This window comes from Camelus dromedarius, chromosome 10 (genome assembly GCF_036321535.1).
Source record: "Camelus dromedarius isolate mCamDro1 chromosome 10, mCamDro1.pat, whole genome shotgun sequence".
NCBI lineage: Eukaryota > Metazoa > Chordata > Mammalia > Artiodactyla > Camelidae > Camelus > Camelus dromedarius.
Genome location: NC_087445.1, coordinates 78,214,479 through 78,234,069, shown reverse-complemented (window position 1 = coordinate 78,234,069; position 19,591 = coordinate 78,214,479). Strand labels below are relative to the sequence as shown.

The 19,591-nt window shown below is 61.9% G+C and overlaps 4 protein-coding genes across 6 annotated transcripts; 1 reads left to right on the top strand and 3 right to left on the bottom strand.

The window, feature by feature from the left end:
* Positions 1-46: 46 nt before the first annotated feature.
* CLIC3 (chloride intracellular channel 3) lies at positions 47-5,184 on the top strand. Of its 2 annotated transcripts, XM_031450997.2 has the most exons (6): positions 47-2,697; positions 3,498-3,607; positions 3,684-3,809; positions 3,943-4,049; positions 4,131-4,306; positions 4,385-5,184. In XM_031450997.2, exons 1-6 carry the CDS (start codon positions 2,662-2,664, stop codon positions 4,541-4,543), a joined length of 714 nt encoding a protein of 237 aa, XP_031306857.1. In that variant the 5' UTR covers positions 47-2,661; the 3' UTR covers positions 4,544-5,184. The 2 variants fall into 2 exon arrangements, with proteins under 2 accessions (XP_031306857.1, XP_064346855.1); XM_064490785.1 differs by lacking the exon at positions 47-2,697 and having other exon boundaries at positions 2,790-3,607.
* A 59-nt stretch (positions 5,185-5,243) lies between these two features.
* PAXX (PAXX non-homologous end joining factor) lies at positions 5,244-6,824 on the bottom strand. Of its 2 annotated transcripts, XM_031451000.2 has the most exons (7): positions 6,644-6,822; positions 6,498-6,558; positions 6,207-6,256; positions 5,936-6,126; positions 5,788-5,859; positions 5,531-5,615; positions 5,244-5,432 (listed from the first exon to the last, which is right to left on the bottom strand). In XM_031451000.2, the coding sequence occupies exons 1-7, from the start codon at positions 6,769-6,771 to the stop codon at positions 5,393-5,395; spliced, it is 627 nt and encodes a 208-aa protein (XP_031306860.1). In that variant the 5' UTR covers positions 6,772-6,822; the 3' UTR covers positions 5,244-5,392. The 2 variants fall into 2 exon arrangements, with proteins under 2 accessions (XP_031306860.1, XP_031306861.1); XM_031451001.2 differs by lacking the exon at positions 6,207-6,256 and having other exon boundaries at positions 5,936-6,086; positions 6,644-6,824.
* A 5,598-nt stretch (positions 6,825-12,422) lies between these two features.
* On the bottom strand, positions 12,423-14,836 carry LCNL1 (lipocalin like 1). The gene is made up of 7 exons (XM_011000031.3): positions 14,735-14,836; positions 14,314-14,672; positions 13,722-13,795; positions 13,480-13,590; positions 13,116-13,217; positions 12,836-12,858; positions 12,423-12,592 (listed from the first exon to the last, which is right to left on the bottom strand). Exons 1-6 carry the CDS (start codon positions 14,834-14,836, stop codon positions 12,836-12,838), a joined length of 771 nt encoding a protein of 256 aa, XP_010998333.2. The 3' UTR covers positions 12,423-12,592.
* Positions 14,837-16,006: 1,170 nt separating this feature from the next.
* Positions 16,007-19,261, bottom strand: PTGDS (prostaglandin D2 synthase). Its single transcript, XM_011000034.3, has 7 exons — positions 19,133-19,261; positions 18,267-18,406; positions 18,105-18,181; positions 17,367-17,483; positions 17,125-17,226; positions 16,512-16,537; positions 16,007-16,149 (listed from the first exon to the last, which is right to left on the bottom strand). Exons 1-6 carry the CDS (start codon positions 19,244-19,246, stop codon positions 16,512-16,514), a joined length of 576 nt encoding a protein of 191 aa, XP_010998336.1. The 5' UTR covers positions 19,247-19,261; the 3' UTR covers positions 16,007-16,149.
* Between the last annotated feature and the right edge of the window lie 330 nt (positions 19,262-19,591).

Genomic DNA, 19,591 nt, shown 5'->3' with positions numbered 1-19,591 from the left:
GGGCGTGCTCGATGCCACGGCTACAGCCCCTGCCGCACAGGCGCCAGGTCAGCCCAGAGAAGGGGTGGGCTCCCCCCCCCCGCCTCTCTTCAGAACAGAGTCGGGGAGATGCCGCTGGGGAGGACCTGCAGGCAGGGGTTCAGGACAGAAGAGTCCCACGCAGGGACAAGGATGAGGCCAGCAGCCCCTGGGACCTTGGGCCACGGCTGCCCCGCAGGGACAGTGGAGGGAGGGGTCAGGCCACCCTCAGGGGCCTGCTTCAGGGCTGCTGTGTGGACGTGGTGGGGATGGCAGGGAGAGCTAGAGACAGCCTGAGCAGTCGAGCAGCCCGGTAAAGGCTGGTGACCCTGAGTTTGTTCTCATGTCTTCAGAAACATTTTAAAGGTACGGTAGAAATTTCAAACCATGCAGGCGGAAGGAGCACAGATGGCATGTGTGTGCGTGTGTCAGAGGTCATCCTGCAGGCGGTCGCTCCCACCTGTGCTCAGACACAAGCAGGAACTCGGAGTGACCGTAACTGACACAGTGTTTGCAACTTGCTGGCTTCTCCCTCCCGCTTCAGCCCGCTTCGGCTGACCTGCTAGGGCCCCTGTAACACAGCGCACAAACCAGGGGCTGAAACAGCAGATGTTCACTCTCGCAGTCCGGAGGCCAGAGGGCCGAGGCCAAGGTGTGGGCAGGCTGGTTCCTCCCGGTGGTTTTCTGGCCATCTTCATTTTTTTGTGGGGGACAGGGGTAAGGGTTAGGTTTATTTATTATTTTGTGGAGGTGCTGGTGATAGAACCCAGGACCTCGTACATGTTAAGCACGTGCTCTACCACTGAGCTGTACCCTCCCCTGGGCCGTCTTTGGAGCCCTTGGCTTGAACGAGTGCCACACCCATCTCTGCCTCCACTCGGTGTGTCCGTGTCAAAATCTCCCTTTTATAAGAACATGGGTATATTGGCTTAGGGCCCATCTTAATGTTCTCATCTTGATTACCTCTGTAAAAACCCCATCTCCAAATATGGTCATACTCTGAGGTGTTGGGGGCTGGGGGCTAGGACTTCAACATATGAATTGGGTTGGGAGAAGGGACACAGTTCAGCCCATAACACCACTGACCCTCAGGCTAACCAGACCCACCTCCTCCATCCTCTGCTGCGGACACGCCAGGACTGTCCCACACCCAGGGGGATGGTGAACCTGTTTATTGGTCCCTCGTGTACTTATGGGGACTTCGAGGTGATGGCTGCTGATTACCTGGTGATACTCACCCCCAGGAATGTGCTTCCCAGAATATGGTTGCTATATTTCTGGCTGTTGTGACCACAAACTGTCTTGTTCTGCTTTGTCCCTGAAGTAAGTGCAGTGAAACACTTGTGTATTCTGTGGGTGTGTTTTATTTCCTTTCTTGGGAACCACCTGCTCACGTGTCCATTTCGCCATTTTCCTTACGACTTGTAAGGGGGTTTTAGACACAGGACATCTGATGAATGGGCGCAGGTGAGGAGGGGAGGCATCGTGTGTGCCAGGGAAGCAGGAAGCAGCTGGGGTGACCCCTCCCCCCCGGTTGTGGAGCAGCAGCCCCCTGGTGCTGGGACAGAGGCAGGTGGAGGGGAGGTCCAGGCCCCAGAGGGGAGCCGGGCGCTGAGCTCTGTAGTATGTCGAGGTCAGCCCCAGGCTGGAAGGGTAGCCTGAGCCAGGAGCCCTGACCAGTGCTGGGTTCCAGGAGAGGCGGCCAGGCAGGAGACCTGGGCTTGGAGAGGAAGGCTCCTGCAGGTCCCACGTGCTGCCGCCAGGCGGCGCCGGGCCTCCGCGGCCCAGGGCCTCGCTGCCCCTCCCTGAGGCCCCTCCCACCGAAGCTGAGCCCTGGTGTGGGAAGCTGGGAGTGTGGCCCCTGCAGGGACTGGCAGGGGCACACCTGTGGGGCACCAACTCCCCCAACCACCCCTGGGCTTTTCCTTCTAGTCCAGGGCGACTGGGGGCTGGCTGGCAGTCTCTCTGGGTCAGAAGACTGTAGCTTCTAACCACCTCTCCCAACCCCCTTGGGGTTCTTCCTTCAAAGGTTGAGAGCAGAGAGAAGCCAGCCCCGAGCCCACGAGGGAGGGGCGGGGTGTGGGGCCGTCTGGGTAAAGACGCCTGAGCCGGCCCGTCCTCCGCGGGCAGCTTGGAACGTGGCCCCGCCCCGCGGGAGTGGCGCTCTGTCCGAGCTCAGGAGGTGGGAGGGGGAGTCCCTTCCAAGCGGCTTGTCACTTGTGATGCCCTGGTGGGCGATGGGGTAACAGGCTGTGGCCAGGCTGTTCACTTCTCCTGCCCACTCCTTGGCTTTCCGGGCTGGGTGCCCTGACAGACAGCAGGGTGTCCACTGCCAGGAGGGCTGCTAGGCTCATGGCAGGGGTGGTCCTGATCCAAGGCTGCCCCCTGTCCCAGGCAGGCAGCCCGCTTTCCCTGACTAGCAGCCCACTGCTCTCATCCTCCACCCCTGCCCCCCTCACCCCAACACAGAGGCCCTCAGGTCCAGCTCCCAGCACTCAGCTCCCCTCATGGTCACACCCTTATGTTCCCGCCGCCTAGGTGTCTCCACAGGGCGGGGCCCTGGGCTGTGGAGGGCGGGGCGCTCAGGGAACCTTAAAGAGCTCCCCAGGTCCCCGCCCAGGCCTTGCTGCCGCAGTCCCCACCATGGCTGAGACGGCCAAGCTCCAGCTGTTTGTCAAGGTGCTGGGCTGGCTGGGCTGGGGGAGGGCTGGGGAAAGGGGTTCTCTGCGGGCAGGCTGAGGCGCGGGTGGGTCTCTGGGACAGCGTCTGCACTAATTCCCCTGCGGTGGGCTCAGGCTGTCCCACCGAGGCTGCTTAACGTGGGGGCAGCAAAGCGGGGGGAAGGGTTGGGGGTGGCCCCAGCCCAATTTCCTCTTGACTCCTGGGCCCTGCCCAGCCCTCCTGGAGAAAAAACCCCTTAGTAGGGATGTGCCAAGCAGGGAGCCAGTGGCCCAGGCCCAGGTGAGGCTGGGGTTGAGGCACAGAAGGGACCTGGGCCAGGCAGCCTCACTGAGGCCCAGATCTGTGGATCCCGGTGTGGGGGATGCCAGGGCCTGGCCTCCTCCCACCCTCAGGGCCCAGGGCAGCAGGATGCCCAGTTTGGCAGAATGAATCACTCAAAAAACAACTCACTTGGCCCACCCCACCCTGCCACCAGCCTGCAGGGCCTGGTGCCCAGGGGCCCAGCCTCTGTAGATAAGGGTCAAGGGGCCAGGCCCCAGAACCAGGGTCCTGCTCCACACCCCTCACCCCTGTGCCCTCACCCAGTCTTCGGGCCCTCAGCATCTCTGCACCTTCCCTACCTCCCAGGGACCAAGTCAAGGGCCCTCAGCGGCCACTTGTCAAGGCTGTGCTGGATTGAGCTGGGGCCCTGGCACCGTGCCAGCCTCTTGGCAGTTGGAGGCCAGGTCCCACCCAGCCTGGTGGCAGGATTCCAGGGTCTGCTCCCTCCCCGACGCCCCTCTACTCCACCCCTCCAGGCAAGCGAGGACGGCGAAAGCGTGGGACACTGCCCTTCTTGTCAGAGGCTTTTCATGATCCTGCTTCTCAAGGGCGTGCCCTTCACCCTCACCACCGTGGACACCCGCAGGTAAGCCTGCCCAGGACCCTCCCTGGCCTCTGCCCTCCCCGGGCCAGCCGCTTCCCTCCCTGCCTTGTGCCCACAGGTCCCCAGATGTGCTGAAGGACTTCGCCCCTGGCTCGCAGCTGCCCATCCTGCTCTATGACGGTGACGCCAAAACGGACACGCTGCAGATCGAGGAGTTTCTGGAGGAGACGCTAGGCCCACCTGAGTGAGGACCCGGACCAGTGGGAGGGACAAAGATGGGGCCCTCAGGAAGGACACTTCCAGGACAGAGCCCAGGAAGGACACAGTGGGCCTGCAGCGCGCGGCCAAGGCCTGACCCGAATCCCCTCCACCTGCAGATTCCCCAGCCTGGCGCCCAGATACCGGGAGTCCATCGCGGCGGGCAACGACGTCTTTCACAAATTCTCCGCCTACATCAAGAACCCAGTGCCCGCCCAGGATGATGGTGAGGAGGGCCCGGAGGCGTGGCGAGGGTGAGGGGAGTGGCCCCCGGCCGGGTCCTCACCGTGCCGCTCCCCCGCCCCAGCCCTGTACCAGCAGCTGCTGCGCGCCCTCGCCAAGCTGGACAGCTACCTGCGCGCGCCCCTGGAGCACGAACTGGTGCGGGAGCCGAAGCTGCGCGAGTCGCGCCGCCGCTTCCTAGACGGCGATCAGCTCACGCTGGCCGACTGCGGCCTGCTGCCCAAGCTGCACGTCGTCAACGTGAGCACCGGGCCGGGAGGGGCGGGGTGGGCCAGGACAGACCCTGGAGGAGACCCTGACCGCGCCCTGCGCCCGTAGACGGTGTGCGCGCACTTCCGCCAGACGCCCATCCCGGATGAGCTGCGCGGGCTCCGCCGCTACCTGGACAGCGCCCTGCAGGAGAAGGAGTTCAAGTACACGTGTCCGCACAGCGCAGAGATCTTGGCGGCCTACCGGCCCGCCGTGCGCCCTCGCTAGCGTCCCCGCCTCCCCCGCCACCCCGCCCACTCGTCTGCAGCCCCATAAAGGCATCTCTGCCTCAGTGAGTGTGTCCGCACATCCGAAGGACCGGGACCCCCCCGATTTCTGCCACCTCTAAGCTCCCACTGTGAGTCTCAGCTCCAGAGGACAGCCCGGAAGGATTGGCGGAGAGCCAGGTGGGCGGGGCCATCCCTCTACTCGTCAGGGATGGTGGGACTGGACTGGGCTCCCAAACCAGTCAGGCCAGGGCAGGGTGGAAGGATGGTCGAGGAGGGTGGGGAGCAGAGCCTGATCTGGGCAACTCAGGGCTCCAGGCCAGAGGACAGGCGGGCCCACATTCCTCTGCTCCGCCCCAGGTGGCATGCAGGCCACTCCCATCTCCTGCAAGATCTACTGTGTTCCTCGTGGGGGTCTGCATCACTGAGGCGTAGGCCCCTGTGCCCGGTGGGGTGGGAAGAGTTCCACCCTGGCAGAACCCTGGCCCTGCCTTGCACAGCCCTGTCAGCTCCTGGGCTGGCCAGGCAGGACAGCTGGGCAGGGCGGGAGAGCTCAGGCAACTCCACCTGGGAGCTCGAAGTCTGATGCATCTGTTTACCTTCTGCGGCCCAGTGCCCAGCTCACAGGCAGTGGCGGGGGGGGGGGGTCCCCTGCGCCCTCTCCTGGAGCCAGCCCCCAGGAGCCAGAGCATGGCCATGACTTCTGCCAGAGGAAGATGTTTATTTGATGGAAAAGGGGCTCGAGGAGCAGGTTTGTTCCTGCTGGGCAGCAGGATGGGCAGGTGCAGGTGGCAGGGTCTTTGAGGCTGCCCCTCCCCTCACAGGCAGGGTCAGACTTTGTGCTGCACCTTCAGGGGTCATCGAAGTCTACACCACCAGCTGGTTTCTTACTGAGAGAGAAGAGAGGATGACACTATAGGGTTGTGGAGGGACGGGCAGGGTCTGGGGCTGGACTCGGCGCAGGAGGGAGGGGTGAGTGGGTGGGTACCTCTTGAAGCCGGGGTTGATGAGAGACTCTCCTGGACACCGCCTCTTGACCCCAGGTCCAGGGCCACTTCTCTGAGGATCCGGGTCTGGGGGGAAACAGGATGAGGGGGAGCACCTAAGTCCAGCAGAATCCCAGGGCCACAACCCCTTTTCCATATAGGCAGATCCTTCCTCTGGAGCTTGAGGCTTGTTCTGGGGAAACTGAGCCACAGAGGAATGAGCACAGTGCCACCCCAAGTCATAGGTGACAGGCCTCACCTGGTAAGAAGAGCTGAGGCCCCGCTGGCCGGGAGCTCTTCCTGGGGCTGGTGGCTGTCTCCCCCGCAGCAGCTGCGGGAAAAGCCGGAATGGAGGCACGGGCAGGTGGACCCCAGTGAGGGTGTGAGATGCCCACCCTCCATCCTACCTGCCAGCCGCCGCTCCAGGCTGCACACACGCTCTGCCAGGCCCAGTGTCAGTGCCTGCAACCTGGAGGCTGCCTCTGGGCCCGGCACCTTGGAGAGGTCAAAGCCCAGCACCGAGGGTCCCCCTGACAGGGTCAGGGATGCTCCGTCCTCCTGCAGGGTGAGAGCCACAGCTTGCTGCTCACAGGCCGCCCTGGGAAAGGAGGGTGGCTGAGTGCTGTGGCCACACTCACTCGCTCCCCACCCACCCCTCCTCCCTTCTCAGGGGCTCACCTGAACCGCGAGGTGATGTCTTCAGCCGCACTCAGGCCAAAACGGGCTTTCTACAGGACACAGGGACTGGTCACCAGGTGCCTGAGACCCTAGAACCACTGGGAACACCCCAAACCTGCCCCACCCAGATGTGCCTGTGACCAATCTTAGGACCACAGCTACAGAGCCATGGGAAGGGTGCCCAGACCCTTCCAGGGAATCCCAGACTGCCCCCCTCGATCCCACAGGTGGTCCGCCCTGCAGGTGTTGGGTGCTGGGGGCTACCGGCCGCCCAGGAGTCCCGTTACCCACCAGGGCCGCCAGGCTGTCCGGCGTGAAGCAGGTGCTCCAAAGCTCCGCGGCGTCTGTCACACTGGTGGAGGCGGGGGGAACTGTCAGGCGGGACCGCCTGCAGAGCTGCCCGCGCCGCTCACAGGCCTACGGTCCCCTCTACTCACTAGAAGTTGAAGGCCCCGCGGTCCCCGGCCCCGCTTCCCTCCCCCTCGCAGTAGCACACGAAGCGCGGGGGCCCAGGGCCGGGCGGCAGCGTGCAGAGCGGCGGCGACAGCGGCGGCGGCGACACCATGACGCTTCGCCGGCCGGAGGGATGCGATGCACACGGCTCCGGGCCTAGGGCGCCTGCGCAGGCGGATGCCTTCCGGAGCGGGGGCGGGGCCTGCGCCAGTGGGCGGACTTGGGAGCGAGGTGGGACAGAGCCGAGAGGCTCCCACGGGGCCTGCGCGGGGCGGGGCTAGCTGGGCCTCCTCATGGGGCGGGGCCTGCGCTGATGGGGCGGGGCCTGGCGCGGGGCGGGGCTCCGGGGCTGGCCAGTCCCGAGCTGTGTTCCCGCGTGACAAGGGCTGCGCAGCGCAGTCCGGGCGTCTGAGCCCCACGCCCACTTGGTGGCCTCTTCGGGCCGTACCCCGCTGCATGCCCGCTGTCCCCGCTGAGTGCCCGGTTCCCCTAACCGCTCAGGTCTCAGCCTGCTTTGACCCCCGTGCGGTCCCCGCGGCTTCCCCCGGCCTCTGCAACCAGCTTCCTAACATCAGCTGTAACAAGTCAAAGTACAAAAGTGAATGAATTACGGTAACCGGTTTAAAAGGCTTCTGCCACTCGTGCATCCATCCCACAATGTTCACCCAGCACCTCGTCTCTGCCTCGTGTTGTCCCAGGCCTTGAGCTCACCGTGATCAGCAGACAAGGTCTCTGATCTCCTGAAGCTTGTGAGAGCTTATGGGATGGACAAATGAACAAGCGAAACATGAAATTCTCGGGTAGTGCGAAGTGCCGTTTGAGCTGTGACCTGGAAGAAGAGAGGGACGGAGCACACCAGGAGAGGGTGTACCAGGCGGGGGGGGGGGGGGGGGCAGTCACTACAGAAGCGCCACAGCGGACACAGAACAGTTATGCTCAGGGCTTTGCAGAAGGCCAGGGTGACCACACTGTGGCCATAAAGAGGCGGCAGGTGGGTTTGTAAGCTAAGCTAATGTATTTCAAATATGCCTGCAGCCCAGCCTGCCTAATCTCCTACTTTCTCCTATTTCACAACCCTCAGTTCTCCCCTCACCCCCAGGAGGCTCCTGCCCCCAGGACCTTTGCATATGCTGTTGTCTCTGCCTGGCACGCCCTTTCTCCAGACTCACTCACTTCATTCAGACCTTTATTCAAAAATCACCTTCTCAAGGAAGTCTTCGCTATTGCCTTATATATGATTTCAACGCCCTGATCAGCATCTCAGGTCCCCTCTCCTCTTCTTTTTATTTGTTTTCCAACTTGTCACTGTATAAAGTACACTCTCATGTACATGTGACAGCAGCCTCAAAGATGGCCCCCAAACATGTCTGCCTCCTGTGTTTACACCTTTGTGTATCCCTCCCCCGAGCATGGGCTGGATCGAATAACTGGCTTCTAGGCAATAGAATATGGCAGAAGTGATGGGCTGTCACCTCGTTCTTTCTCTGGGATTGCTCACCATGACATGAGGCGGCCCCGTGGAGACATCCATGTGATGCAGGACCGAGGCCTGGCCACCACATCCATGTGATGCGGGACTGAGGCCTGGCCACCACATTCATGTGATACGGGACCGAGGCCTGGCCACCACCAGTGAGGGAGCTAGAGCACTGCCTCCCTTGCAGCTGAGCCTTCTGATAAGAATGCAGCCCCAGGCAGTAGCTTGACTGCAGCCTCATGAGAGATCTTCTGCCAGAGGGCCCAGAGCACCCAGGACCAGACGCCTAGCCTTCACAAATTGGGAACAATACACGCTTATCTTTTTAAGCCATTGACTTTCGGGGTAATTTGTTTTTCAGCAATAGGTGACTAATACATCTAAATAAACATTTATCCTGTTTATTGCCCATTTCTCCCATGAGGTCCTCAAAGACAGGGCTTTCTTTCTGTTTTATTTGCCATTGTATCCTAGTGTTTAAACAGTGCCTGGCACATAGAGATATGCAATAAATATCATGAAAGAATGAGTGCAGAGTGGGGAGCCGTTGGAGGGTTTAAGCAGCAGTGGGGTGGGGAGTGGCACTTCTGATTTATGTGTACAAAGCATGTTGAGTGCCATGAAGAGAGGTGACCAAGGGCTGCAGGGGTGGAGGGCAGGGGGTCAGGGAGAATACTAGGGGGGAGGGGAGGGAGGGGTCACAGATGACACCTGCATATAGGGAGAGTGGAAATGCCCTCCCTGAGATAACTGGGCTGAAGCAGGATTGGAGAGGACATGGGGGACTCTCCGTCATGCGAGCTCCTGATGTGGCTGTATGTCTGATGGCGCTGTTGTGTACACAGACTCTAATCTAGAGGAAGGGTCAAGTCCAGAGATGTCAGCGTGGAGTCACCAGCCTTCAGCACGTGCTCAGGACCTGGGAGATTGTTTCTAGGTAAAATGCGGTAGGCTGCATAATGACCCCTAAAGATGTCAGTCCCAATCCCTGGAACTTGTGAATGTTACCTTGTATGTGTTGACCTAAAACAATAACATACCCAATTATTTTGCCAGCAAAATGTTCATTGGGGAACAGCAAAGAATTTCAATTCAGGACATGATCTATGGCGAACCACAGGAAATCTGGAAAACAAAGAAGAAACTCTTTTATAGAGGGGAAAGGGGAGTTGGGAAGGGCTGATCTAAACAAAGAGTCTGTTGGAGGAAACTGGGAGTTGGAGGTGTAGTGGCTTTTCACTGGCTGAGCTGTGATGGTCTCTCGTTGGCTGGGCTGTTGCCGGGCAGGGAGAAAATCTCCCTTCCTCCTGCTGGGTAGTAAGTAGTAACCTTCTTCCTGTTGAGTCTGAAATTGAGGCTGAGCAGTAGATGTGAGAGCTCCCCTTTCTGGCCTCCTGACTCCATTTTAAATGAGGTTTCCGTCTCTTAATTTTCACATTTCCCCTGCTTTGCTCAAGATCTTACTCTGCAAGCATTGCTGATCAGCAGTCATGTCTTTCCTGGGTTCAGTGACTTTTTCTCTCTCTATGCCAGGAAAGACCTTTCCTGGGTGTCGTGTCCCACGTGGAAGTTCGGAAAGTGCATGGGCTGGAAACCTACTGAGGTCACATTCGAGTAACAAGGAGGAGTAGGAGGGAGATCTCTCAGGAATTTCCCATCTGAAGTCTGTGTCTTAGAACAGCAAGCACACACTCACAGCTGAAAGAATGAAAAAGCACTTTGGGAAGATACAGTTGATGAAAAAGATTTTCACATATTGAATTATGGGGAAGTCATTCTGAATTATGCATGATTTGACTTGAACTTTATGCTAACTAGAACAGCCTGTCTATGTCAAACATAGATTGTGTATCTGCTTTAACCAAAAGAGGAAAAAGGAGGAGGAAGCATCACCAGGTTGTTTAGAATGTCCACTTCGAAGACAGGGATAAATATCCTTCCCCTGTCCAATGACGCCAATGTCCTTCGCAGGTGAGAATCCTTTCCCAGATACCAAGGTCCTGCTGCCTTGCTGTGCATGTGCTGATCTGTCTGTTCTGAGACTGTGAAGACATGTGCCCCTCTCATGTCTGATGTTTGCTCATTGTTCTGACAAGATATAAAACTGTGGTTCAGGTATCCAGGGTGCAGCCAGGCGATCACTGTGGAAGTGGTTTCAGACAGTTCCGACATCACTGAGAACTTGAATTTTCTGAACTATATGAGAGTCAAGGACACCACCAGCCATTCTCAGAATGGTATCTGCCAGCATCTGTCACCAGTTACCATATGGTCTCAAGGTCTCTCCTTGAAACTATGCATTTTGGGCCCCAACCAATTCTTGCTTAATAAGCACCCTTACTTCTTGCCAGCTCTGATTTTAATTCTTGACAAACAACTTCTATAACTCTGCAGTTTTTACCTGTGTAAGCCTCCCTTCCTTTGTAGCCCAGTGAACACAGTTCAAGTGTTTCTTGCATCTGTGTCTTCTGGGGTGCAGTCCTCAGTTTAGTGCATAGAGAACTCTTTTCTATTCCAATTGTCAATGGAAATAATCAATAACCAATCAGAGCTGACTAAGAGGGAGGATTGGAAAAAAGAAAAGAGACGGTTTAGGGGAAAAAAGAGACAGAGAGAGCTTGGGAGGAGCATTTACAGTTCCTTGGAACCCCGTCCGTGGGGGTTAGGAGGACATCGGAAAGGCTGGTTAGAGGGCTGAAGGGACCTGGAGTGCTTAAGCTTGGGACAGTCTTTTTTCCAACGTCCTGGTTCTTTGCAATAACAGTGGTGGGATCAGACGAGGGCCGATCGGAGGGACTTTGGCCTTTACTCTCAGTGAGATGGGGTCCACTGGGTCAGCTGTGAGCAGAGGAGGGCAGCAGCTGACCTTGCACACACATCCCTGGGCTGCAGGGTGGAGAACAGGCTGAGGGCTGCCCTCGTGTGGCCGGAGCAGGGAGTGCAGGACAAGATGATCCTGGGCTGATCTGCAGGTGCCAAGGGGTTGACCCTTCCTGGGTCCACAGGGGCTCTGCGGGGGTTGCCCCTCCAACAGACCCTCCCTCGGAATGAATGGTGTCCATGAGGTCATGAAGTGTAAACTGCGTCTCCTCACTCCTGATCTTTCCCAGGGGACCTGGGAGGGAACGGTCAGTGGGGGATGTCGGGGGCTGGGAGCCTGCCGGAGAAACTGCCTGTGCAGGTCTCCCCTCTCTCTGCCTTGAATCTCTCCTGTTGCCACCGTGGCACTTTCCACCCCTTCTTCTCTTGGTCTACATGGAAGCCAAATGACAACCAGTGAATCAGTGACTGATAGGTCCGTCACTCAGTAGATCAGCTGACTTATCACCAGCCTCTCTCTGCAGACGCTGGTCTAGGTGGGAGGATAGGAGGGGTGTCAGCCCAGACTGGTGTCAGGCTGCAGGCAGGGGCAGACTGGCCAGGTCCCCGCCCCGGTGGTGTCCACGGGAGGCCGGAGCTCACAGGTGGGCTGGGCAGCAGGGGCAGCGGCGGGCCCCAGGCGTTGGGTGCAGGCGTGGAAGGGCTGTCCGGGGCTCCCGGGCTGTGGGGGCTCTTCACTCAGAAGGGCCCAGATCGTGTCTGGCAGGACAGGGCTGTATTTTAATGGAAAACGTCTAAGCGGCTGAAGAGCAGAAGTGCTAGCGTCACAAGCCATCACCCAGATGGAGCGGCGGTCAGCGTTCCGACGCGCTGTCGCCTGGTGGTGTATCTTTCTGAACTAGTCACGTTACAGACGCCATTTTACCCTCCAGCGCTTCAGGGCTTCGGGAAAGGACAGCGGTTTTTCCCTCACAGACACGACGGCAGGACAGAGCTCCGCCTTGCAGGAGGGAGTCAGAAAGAAGGGGTGCTGGAAGGCCACCCGCGGACGGAAGTGGCCCCGACACCCATCAGGTTGGGGTTTGGGGGGACCCGCGAGGCAGAGAGGTCTGTCCCCCACTGGAGCCCAGCTGCGCACTTGGCGTCGGTCCGGCACCGCGCGCTCTCCCATGGCTGCGCAGAGGTCTGTGCTGCGGAGCAAGGACAGCAACTGGAGTCCCAGGGCCGGGGTCTGCAGGGGACCCAGGGAAGCCCCGGCCGGCCCTTGTCCAGCAGCCCGAGGAGCCTGCCTGGCCCCGGGACCCAGTCGTGCAAGCGCTGCCCTTGGGAGTTGGGGTTGGAGCCAGAGACCTGCACTGTCCCTCTTGGGGAGGGCCGGTCCCAGGCCCGGGGGCTGCAGGCCCTGGGGCACCTCTACCCCAGTCCACTTGGCTCCTCTGCCCCTCCCCCCATTCCTGCCCTTACTCCCAAGAAACGCACAGCTTTGGCTTTTAGAGGTATTGTTTATTGTGCTGGAAGGGTGGGGGTGGAGAGGAGTTTATTGTGAGGAGGGTCGGGTACACGGAGCAGCTGACATCATGGCCTCCTCCCCGCTCACACTCCATGGCTGCAGCCCTCACTGGAAACTGAGTGGCACCTGTTGGGGTGGGCGGCATCCTCTCACCTCCTCCTGCCCTCCCCGGGCCCAGCCTCAGGGGGCCCCACTCTGTCCCTCCCCACCGCTGCTCGTGTCCCAGTTTGATTCTATGGGACAATCCCCACCCCTGCCCACAAGACCCCCATAGCGCAGCCCTCTGGGCAGGAGGGGCCTCCCTGGGTCAGCAGGGCGCCAGGCACTGTGGTCTTAGGAGGGGTGTCCAGGCAGCCCCCGGGAACTCACCTAGAAGGCGCCCGCACACTGGTCTGTGGAGAAGAGTGGGGCCTGAGGAACCACCTGGAGGAGGCCCCCGGCCCTCCCCTGAATAGCCACACCCTCTTCCTGTGACCCCCTGTGGGGGCACCGCCCACCCCCCACCCCAGGCCCAGACAGGCCAGGGCTGCCCCAGGACTCCTGTGCTGAGTCTGGGCTCAGTGGAGTGAGCCTTGGGCCTGGCCCTCCCAGGCTGGGTCTGGGGTCTTCCACCGCCTGCAGCCCTGAGCCGCTTCGGGATGTCGCTCACCTGACTTGGGCAGCAGGGCACCCTGGCTCGGGTTCAGGCCCACTTGGGGTGCCAGCTGCTGCATCTTCTGGGCACCTTCAGGAAACAGCTCTGGGGCCCGGGCTGAGGGCAGGGAGGGCCAGTGAGCCAGGGGACAGGGCCGGGGGTGGGGGGGATGGAGGGAGGGGCGAGGAGGAGGGACTAGGTGGGAAAGGGTCCCAAGGAGGCACCGGAGATGGTGGTTCCACCTGCCAGAGTCAGAACTTGCTGGGAAGTACACACTGGTGACACTCCAGACCAGACCTCACACGTGGCCCCTGGAGGAGAGGCCTGTGCCTGGTGGAGGTGTGGGGGGTGTCAGGGCTGCTCCCCCGGGGCCACCCACCGTAGAGCTGCAGCCAGACGTTCCTAGCGCCCCCCTTCTGCGTCTCCAAGTACAACACAGCAAAGTGCTCGTAGTCGGTGGACACCACCCGGACGTCAGCCTGCTCCATGGCTGAGGGGGGAGGGCCTGCTGAGCTGGCTGCACAGGATGCCAGCCCAGCTGCCAGGAAGCCCCCCAGGCCACCTCCCCAGCGGCCAGCCCTGCCTGCTGCGCACCCCGGCCCCTGTGCTGCCCCGCCTCACCCGCATTGCTGAACTGCCCGTCCACAGCACCCCTGGTCAAGGTCTCCTCCGTCTTCTGGCACCTGCCATCTGGCCTGGGAGGGAGGACCCCCAGCAGCCTGAGCAGGAGCCCCCTGAGGATGCTGCCTGACCATGGTGCAGACGGCTGCCACTTAGGTGCTGCCAACCAGCTCGTGTAGAGGGCCGGTGTCCCGCCTGCACCAGGGTCCCCTTGTCCCCCCATCCACACTTAGCACTCGTAGGTGCTTTGTGGCTTTCTTCCAGGTGAGGGGACACGGCCAGAGGATGTGGCGTCTAGGAGGTCTCCCGGTCCCCCCTACACACACACACACACACACACACACACTCAGGCACAAGGACACCGTTCCTCCACACCCAGGTCTCAGGCAGAGCGTCCACCTCAGACGGGCCCCCTTGGGGAGCAGGCCAGATGCTGCGGCTGTTTCAACGGCCCCTGCCCCCTGGTGCCGGCTGGGGCCTGGCTTGAGGCCTTGATGTGTCCCGGACACCTCTGGTTCCTGCTGGCTCCCAGCTGGCCTCACATTGGCCGCATCTAAGGCCCCGTGTGAAGTGAGGCTCATGGGTCACTTACGTGGGGTACCCAAACTTGAGGTGCAGGTCGCCGTTGGCCAAGAGGGTCACCAAGGCCACAGGCATCTTCATGTTATCCTTGGAGTCGAGGAAGCCCTGGTCGTCGGACACCACCCCAACCACGTACCAGGTGCCCTGGAACTGCAGGGGGGTTACGGGGGGAGCTGAGGGCAGTCCCTGTGCCACCTCAACCCTGACCCGGAAACGAGGAACAGCTACCACGCACCCGGCTTGCGGCCTGAGGAGTGGCAGGCACGACCCTGGGGCCTGCAGTCCTACCCAGCACACCCCCGCCTGAAGTTGGATGAGCAGATGGATGGGGGCTCTCTCCCTGTCCCCCAGACTTGAGTCAAGCTCGGATCAGAGAAGGTCTGGGGAGGGCGAGGCCGCCAGGCCCTTCGGACCGGCGATGCTGGGCACACCTGGCTGGCATCGAAGTTGGCCTGGATGGGGACCTGGGCCCGGCTGGGGGACGCCCCGTGCAGGGCAAGGGCCAAGCCCATCAACAGTGTCTGCAGCATCATGGCTCTCCTAGACTGCACGGGCGCCGAGCAGGGCAGGAGAGTTGGGGTTGCCTCTCCCACTGCACTTTTATGCCCCCAAGGTGCCCTGAGGCGCTGGCCTGCTGGCCTGGGACAGAGCCCACTGCGATAGGCTCCTGGCCAGGTTACACCCTGCAGCAGCTGGCCCAGCTCCCTCCACCTGGCTCCACCCATCCCCAGTGTTTCCTCCTAGGGAGGGGCCACCAGATGTCCCAAAGCAAGGGGAGGTAAGTTCTGGCCAGATGTGGCCGCCAGCCCTCAGCTCAAGCAGGACCCCAGGCCCCTTCTTCCAGGAAGCCTTCCCAGAAACTCTCCCTCACCTTTGAGCCTCACAACCCCTGGTGCATCTGCAGGGCCTGGCTGAAGTCAGCCTGGCTGGGGGCCTGGTGGGCGGGCTGCAGGGAGCACTGCACATTGTGAGCCAGGAGGGCCCGGGACAGGCGCCTGAGAACGGCCACTCCATCCGGGAATCTGGGGGATTGTAGGAGGTCAAGGGCAGGGCTGGTGGGGGGAGACCGCGCCCCGGGGCACTGGGTCAGCTTTGGTGCCAGAGGCCTGGCGAGAGGGCAGGGCTGCGTGCTCTTGAAGCCCAGGCCAGAGGCTTGGGGATCTCAGAGAGCCAGAGGGGAGGTGAGGGTGGCCTGTCTCCAGCATGTCCAAGTCTGGGGGTCACAGGCACTCCAGCTACCTCCCCCACGCCCTTACCCCTGCCAGTCTGAGTGCACTAGTTCCACACCTTCAAACACTCCCTGAGGCCTCACCCCTCTCCTGGCTGGGGGCCGGGGGCAGGCTGTGGGCCCTGCCTAGGGTTAGCTGCTGACCAGGCGCCAGCTCCAAGCCAGCCCAGCCTGAGCTGCAGCTTGAGGGGGCGGGGCTGGATGGCCCCGCTGAGATCAGAGCCCCAGGAGGGGTGGGGTGGGGATGGACACGACCTCAGCTGTCCTGGCTGCTGACCCAGCCCCACTCCTCCACCCCACCGGGAGCAAAGTTAGCGGGCCCCTGCCCGCCCCTCGTGGGTGTCAGCTAGAACCAGCCTCCCAGGTGAAGGGAGACCCAGGCCCAAAGCAAGAGGGGGTGCTCGGCTCCCCGGGGAGTTGGCCAGAGCCAGCTGGGAGTAAGGGCTGAAGGACAGACAGGCGGGAGCCAGGCCACTGAGTTGCTTCCGGAGTTTATTCTCAGAGCTGGGATGAAGCTGAGGGGCAGAGGCAGCGGTGGAAGGAGCCGGGGTAGTGTCTCAGGGTATTGGAGGGAAGAGCCATCAGGGCAGGGTGGCCAGGTGCCGAGGCTGAGGTCACCTGCCAAGAGAGCAGGACCTGTCGGTGGGACAGAAAACACCACCTCTCCCGGCCCCAGGGTCCCCAGACTCCTTCCGGTGTCAGGCCGCAGGGGCTCCCCACCATGTCTCTGGGTGAAGGGCACCAGCCTCTGATCTCCCCTCCATCTCCCCCACCCCTTTCCTGTCCCAGCCACCAGCTCCTTCCACCCCCAGGGACCTCCCTGAACCCCAGCGGAGCCTCCTCCTCCTTGCACCAGCCCCCGTCTGCCTGGGACCACCCTCTCCTGGCAGGTGGGTGGCTGTTGGTGGGTGAATGCTGAATGACTGAGTGAGTGATTGGGGGCACCACTGGGTGAAGCCAGTCTGCACGATCACACTCACCTATGCATGCTCCCCCATGCACTTGTCTGCCAAGAAAGGAGCCGGGGGATGGTGGTCAGTGCCCCAGGCCAGGGCCACTTTCTGCCAGGGCTGCCGCCCTCCCAGCCCCCGCAGCCCTGGTTGACTCCCACTCCATCACGTTCCCACCCCGTCCTAGGCCTTGCTTCTCCAAAGAAGGAGTGGGTTCTGTCCCACCTGGGCCAGAGCAGGCTGCCTGCCCCAGGGAGGCTGTGGGCACTGAGGCCCAGGGTGGTTGGTGTCTCTGTGTGCCCCGGGCACCCCACTCCGCAGGCTCTGTTCCTTGTGCCTGCCCCCCACCAGGCTGGGGGCCTGCGTGTCCTGGAGGATGAGCCAGGGCTGGCACACAGTGGGAGCCTGGTAAACCCAGGGAGGGGGGGTTTCCTGGAGGAGTATCTTTCTGGGCCCGGCCCAGGGGCTGCAGGCCAAGGTCACGCGGTGAGGACAGAATGCCCCCACTCTGGAGACCGTGTACCGGTCAATGGGCGGTCTGGCCGGACGAACCTCACCCTTCAGCCTCCCTTGAATCAGGAGACCGTCTGTCTGCCTCCAATCTGACCTTAATCCCCTCCCTGTCAGATTAGGGCCCCCTTACCAGCCTTCGGCAGGAAGACAATGCTGTCCTCTGTGAAGCCCTGGGCCTTGGCGAAGGTGCTGAATTTCTCCTTTACCTGGGCACTCGGGGCCTGGGTGCGGCCTGGGGTGGGAGGAGAAGCCGCTGGCCTCCATCCGGGGAGATCTTGGCTCTTCCCCCGCCCTGCGGCTTGGGGAGCCCCCAGACGCCCCTTTCAGATGGGGCCTCAGTCCACACCGTGGGCCTGGCGTGGGGTCACATACTGTAGAGGGTGGCCATGCGGAAGTCCTGGGCCAGGCCTTTAACACCCTCAGTGTAGAGCAGTGCGTACACATCGTAATCGGTCTCCACCACCGACACCTCGTGGTTGTTGCCCCAGTCTGCGAACCCAAGAAACAACCCCGGTCGGCCAGGGACCCTGCCCCAAAGCTCCGCTGGGGCAGGGGCGCCCTTCGTGAGCCTGTTGTGTGCTCCTCCTTCTGTCTGTCTGGCTGCCTTTCCATCCACTCACCAGGGCAGGCGCCCACCCACTGCTTCCTGCCTGCACAGCTCTTCAGCTCTGTGGGGTCCAGTGACCCCAAACCAGAAGTCCTGGGGTGCCAACAAACACGCAGGCTCAGGAAATGAGGAGTTCATGGTACAACCACAAGGCCCGCAGCCGAAAGGGGAAGAGGAGAGGTTCTCTCCCAGTGAGTGAGGAGGGCCCGGCTGGGGTCCCAGGGCAGGGAACAGTGGGAGGTGTGAGGGGACCGCTGGGGGGCTGCCTGCGTGTACTTCGCCTGGCCAGCAGAGGTGGGGCCGCAGACCTCTGGCGACAGTCCATCATGGAGCAGAGAGGGGCCTGGCAGGAACAGCCTGGGGCAGATCCAGACCAGGCTAGCCCCGGTGGAGCAGCCATCATCCTATCCCATGCACTTTTGGGTAGGGGGTTTGCACAGAGTCCCCAGCCAGCAAGTGTCACTCCTGGCTGGACCCTGGGGTCCGGGAGGGGCCCTACTCACGGGGACTGACGTAGCTGTAGCAGCCTGGGGGGTCTGCAGGACGCAGCAGCAGAGTCCGGGTCTCACACTGGTCTTTTCTGTGGGCAGATCACCCTCGGGGTCAGGGGTCAGTGTTCAGGGGGTGGGTGGGGAGCCCTCGGCCCCAGAAGCCCTACCGCCCACCTGAGGAAGGTAGAGGTGAGGTTGAGGCCACCATCTGCCGCCCGGACCACCACAGACTTGCACATGGACAGCATCGCCTTCTTTTCCAGGAACCAGCTTGCGTTGGAGGCGAGGCCCGCGGTGAACCAGCGTCCCAGGAACTGCAGCGAACGACCCCATCCGGGTCTGCCAGGACCCTCTGGGACCCATGGGGGTGGGCGCCCCTTTCCTCCAACTCGGGTCTCCAGCCCTGCCCCGCCCCCGCCTCGCGGCCCCGCCCCCCGCCCAGTCCCGCCTCGCCTGCGGGTGGAGCTGGCGGCGGGGGGCGCCGAGGCCATCCCCGGAGGGGTCGGAGCTGGGCGCGGGGCTGAAGATTCGCTCGGAAGTGCTCCCGCGCAGCCCCCCGAGCGTGAGTGCGCCGCCGGCTGTGTGTGTGTGTGTGTGTGTGTGTGTGTGTGTGTGTGTGTGTGTACACGCGCGTGCGCGCGCTCTCGTGTTTCTGTGGCCACCCCGTGCTCCCGTCTGCGCGCTGGCGCACGGAGGTGCCTCCTAGGACCCCAGTGTGGAACATGTGCCTGTTTCCCCTGGGCGTTGTGAGCTCAATGGGCTAACCGCGTTGGGTCAGGGATGACCTGCACGCAGTGTCCCGCATGTCTGCGTGTGCCAAGTGGACACAGGTGCTTCCCTGCCAGTTGGGGATACCGGGCTCCGATATCCTGGTTGGCGAATTGCCCCAGGGAGGGGCCTCTCGCCGTCAGCCTCCTCCTGTCTGCCCAACCCTCCTTCTGTTCAGCTCCCCTCTTCCCCTGAAGACAACTGGGCTCCAGAGAGCATCCCGTCCCACAGGGCACTGTCTCGCCTTGGGGACCAGGCAAAGAGCCCCTCACCTTCTCCTCTTGGAAGTTGGGCTGCAGGGAGACCTGGGCCTGGGTAGGGATCTGCAGGGCCCCCAGGACCCCCAGCAGGACCAGCCCCGTCCACAGAGTGCTCTGAGTGGCCATTCTCCCCGAGCTGAGCAGGAGTGCAGGCAGAGTGAGGGAGACGGGCCGGAGGAGCAGAAGCCACCAGGGAGACCCCTATTTATGGGCTGGGCTTGGCCTCCACCCAAGGCACAAGGACAGCCCACTGGAAGCTCGTGATGCTGGGGGAGGACAGGGCAGCTGAGCCCAGCCGCAGCCTCGCCCCCCACCGGGCTGCTTATGTAAGAGGCACTGATCAGGCAGGCCTGGGCCCGGCCACGCAGGGCTGAGTGAGGGGCGGGCAGGCAGAGGCCCCTGTGTGGTTAGTCCCTTCTCCAGTCCCAGAAAGACCCACCCCAGGAGCCCCGATGGGGACAGGGGCAAGTG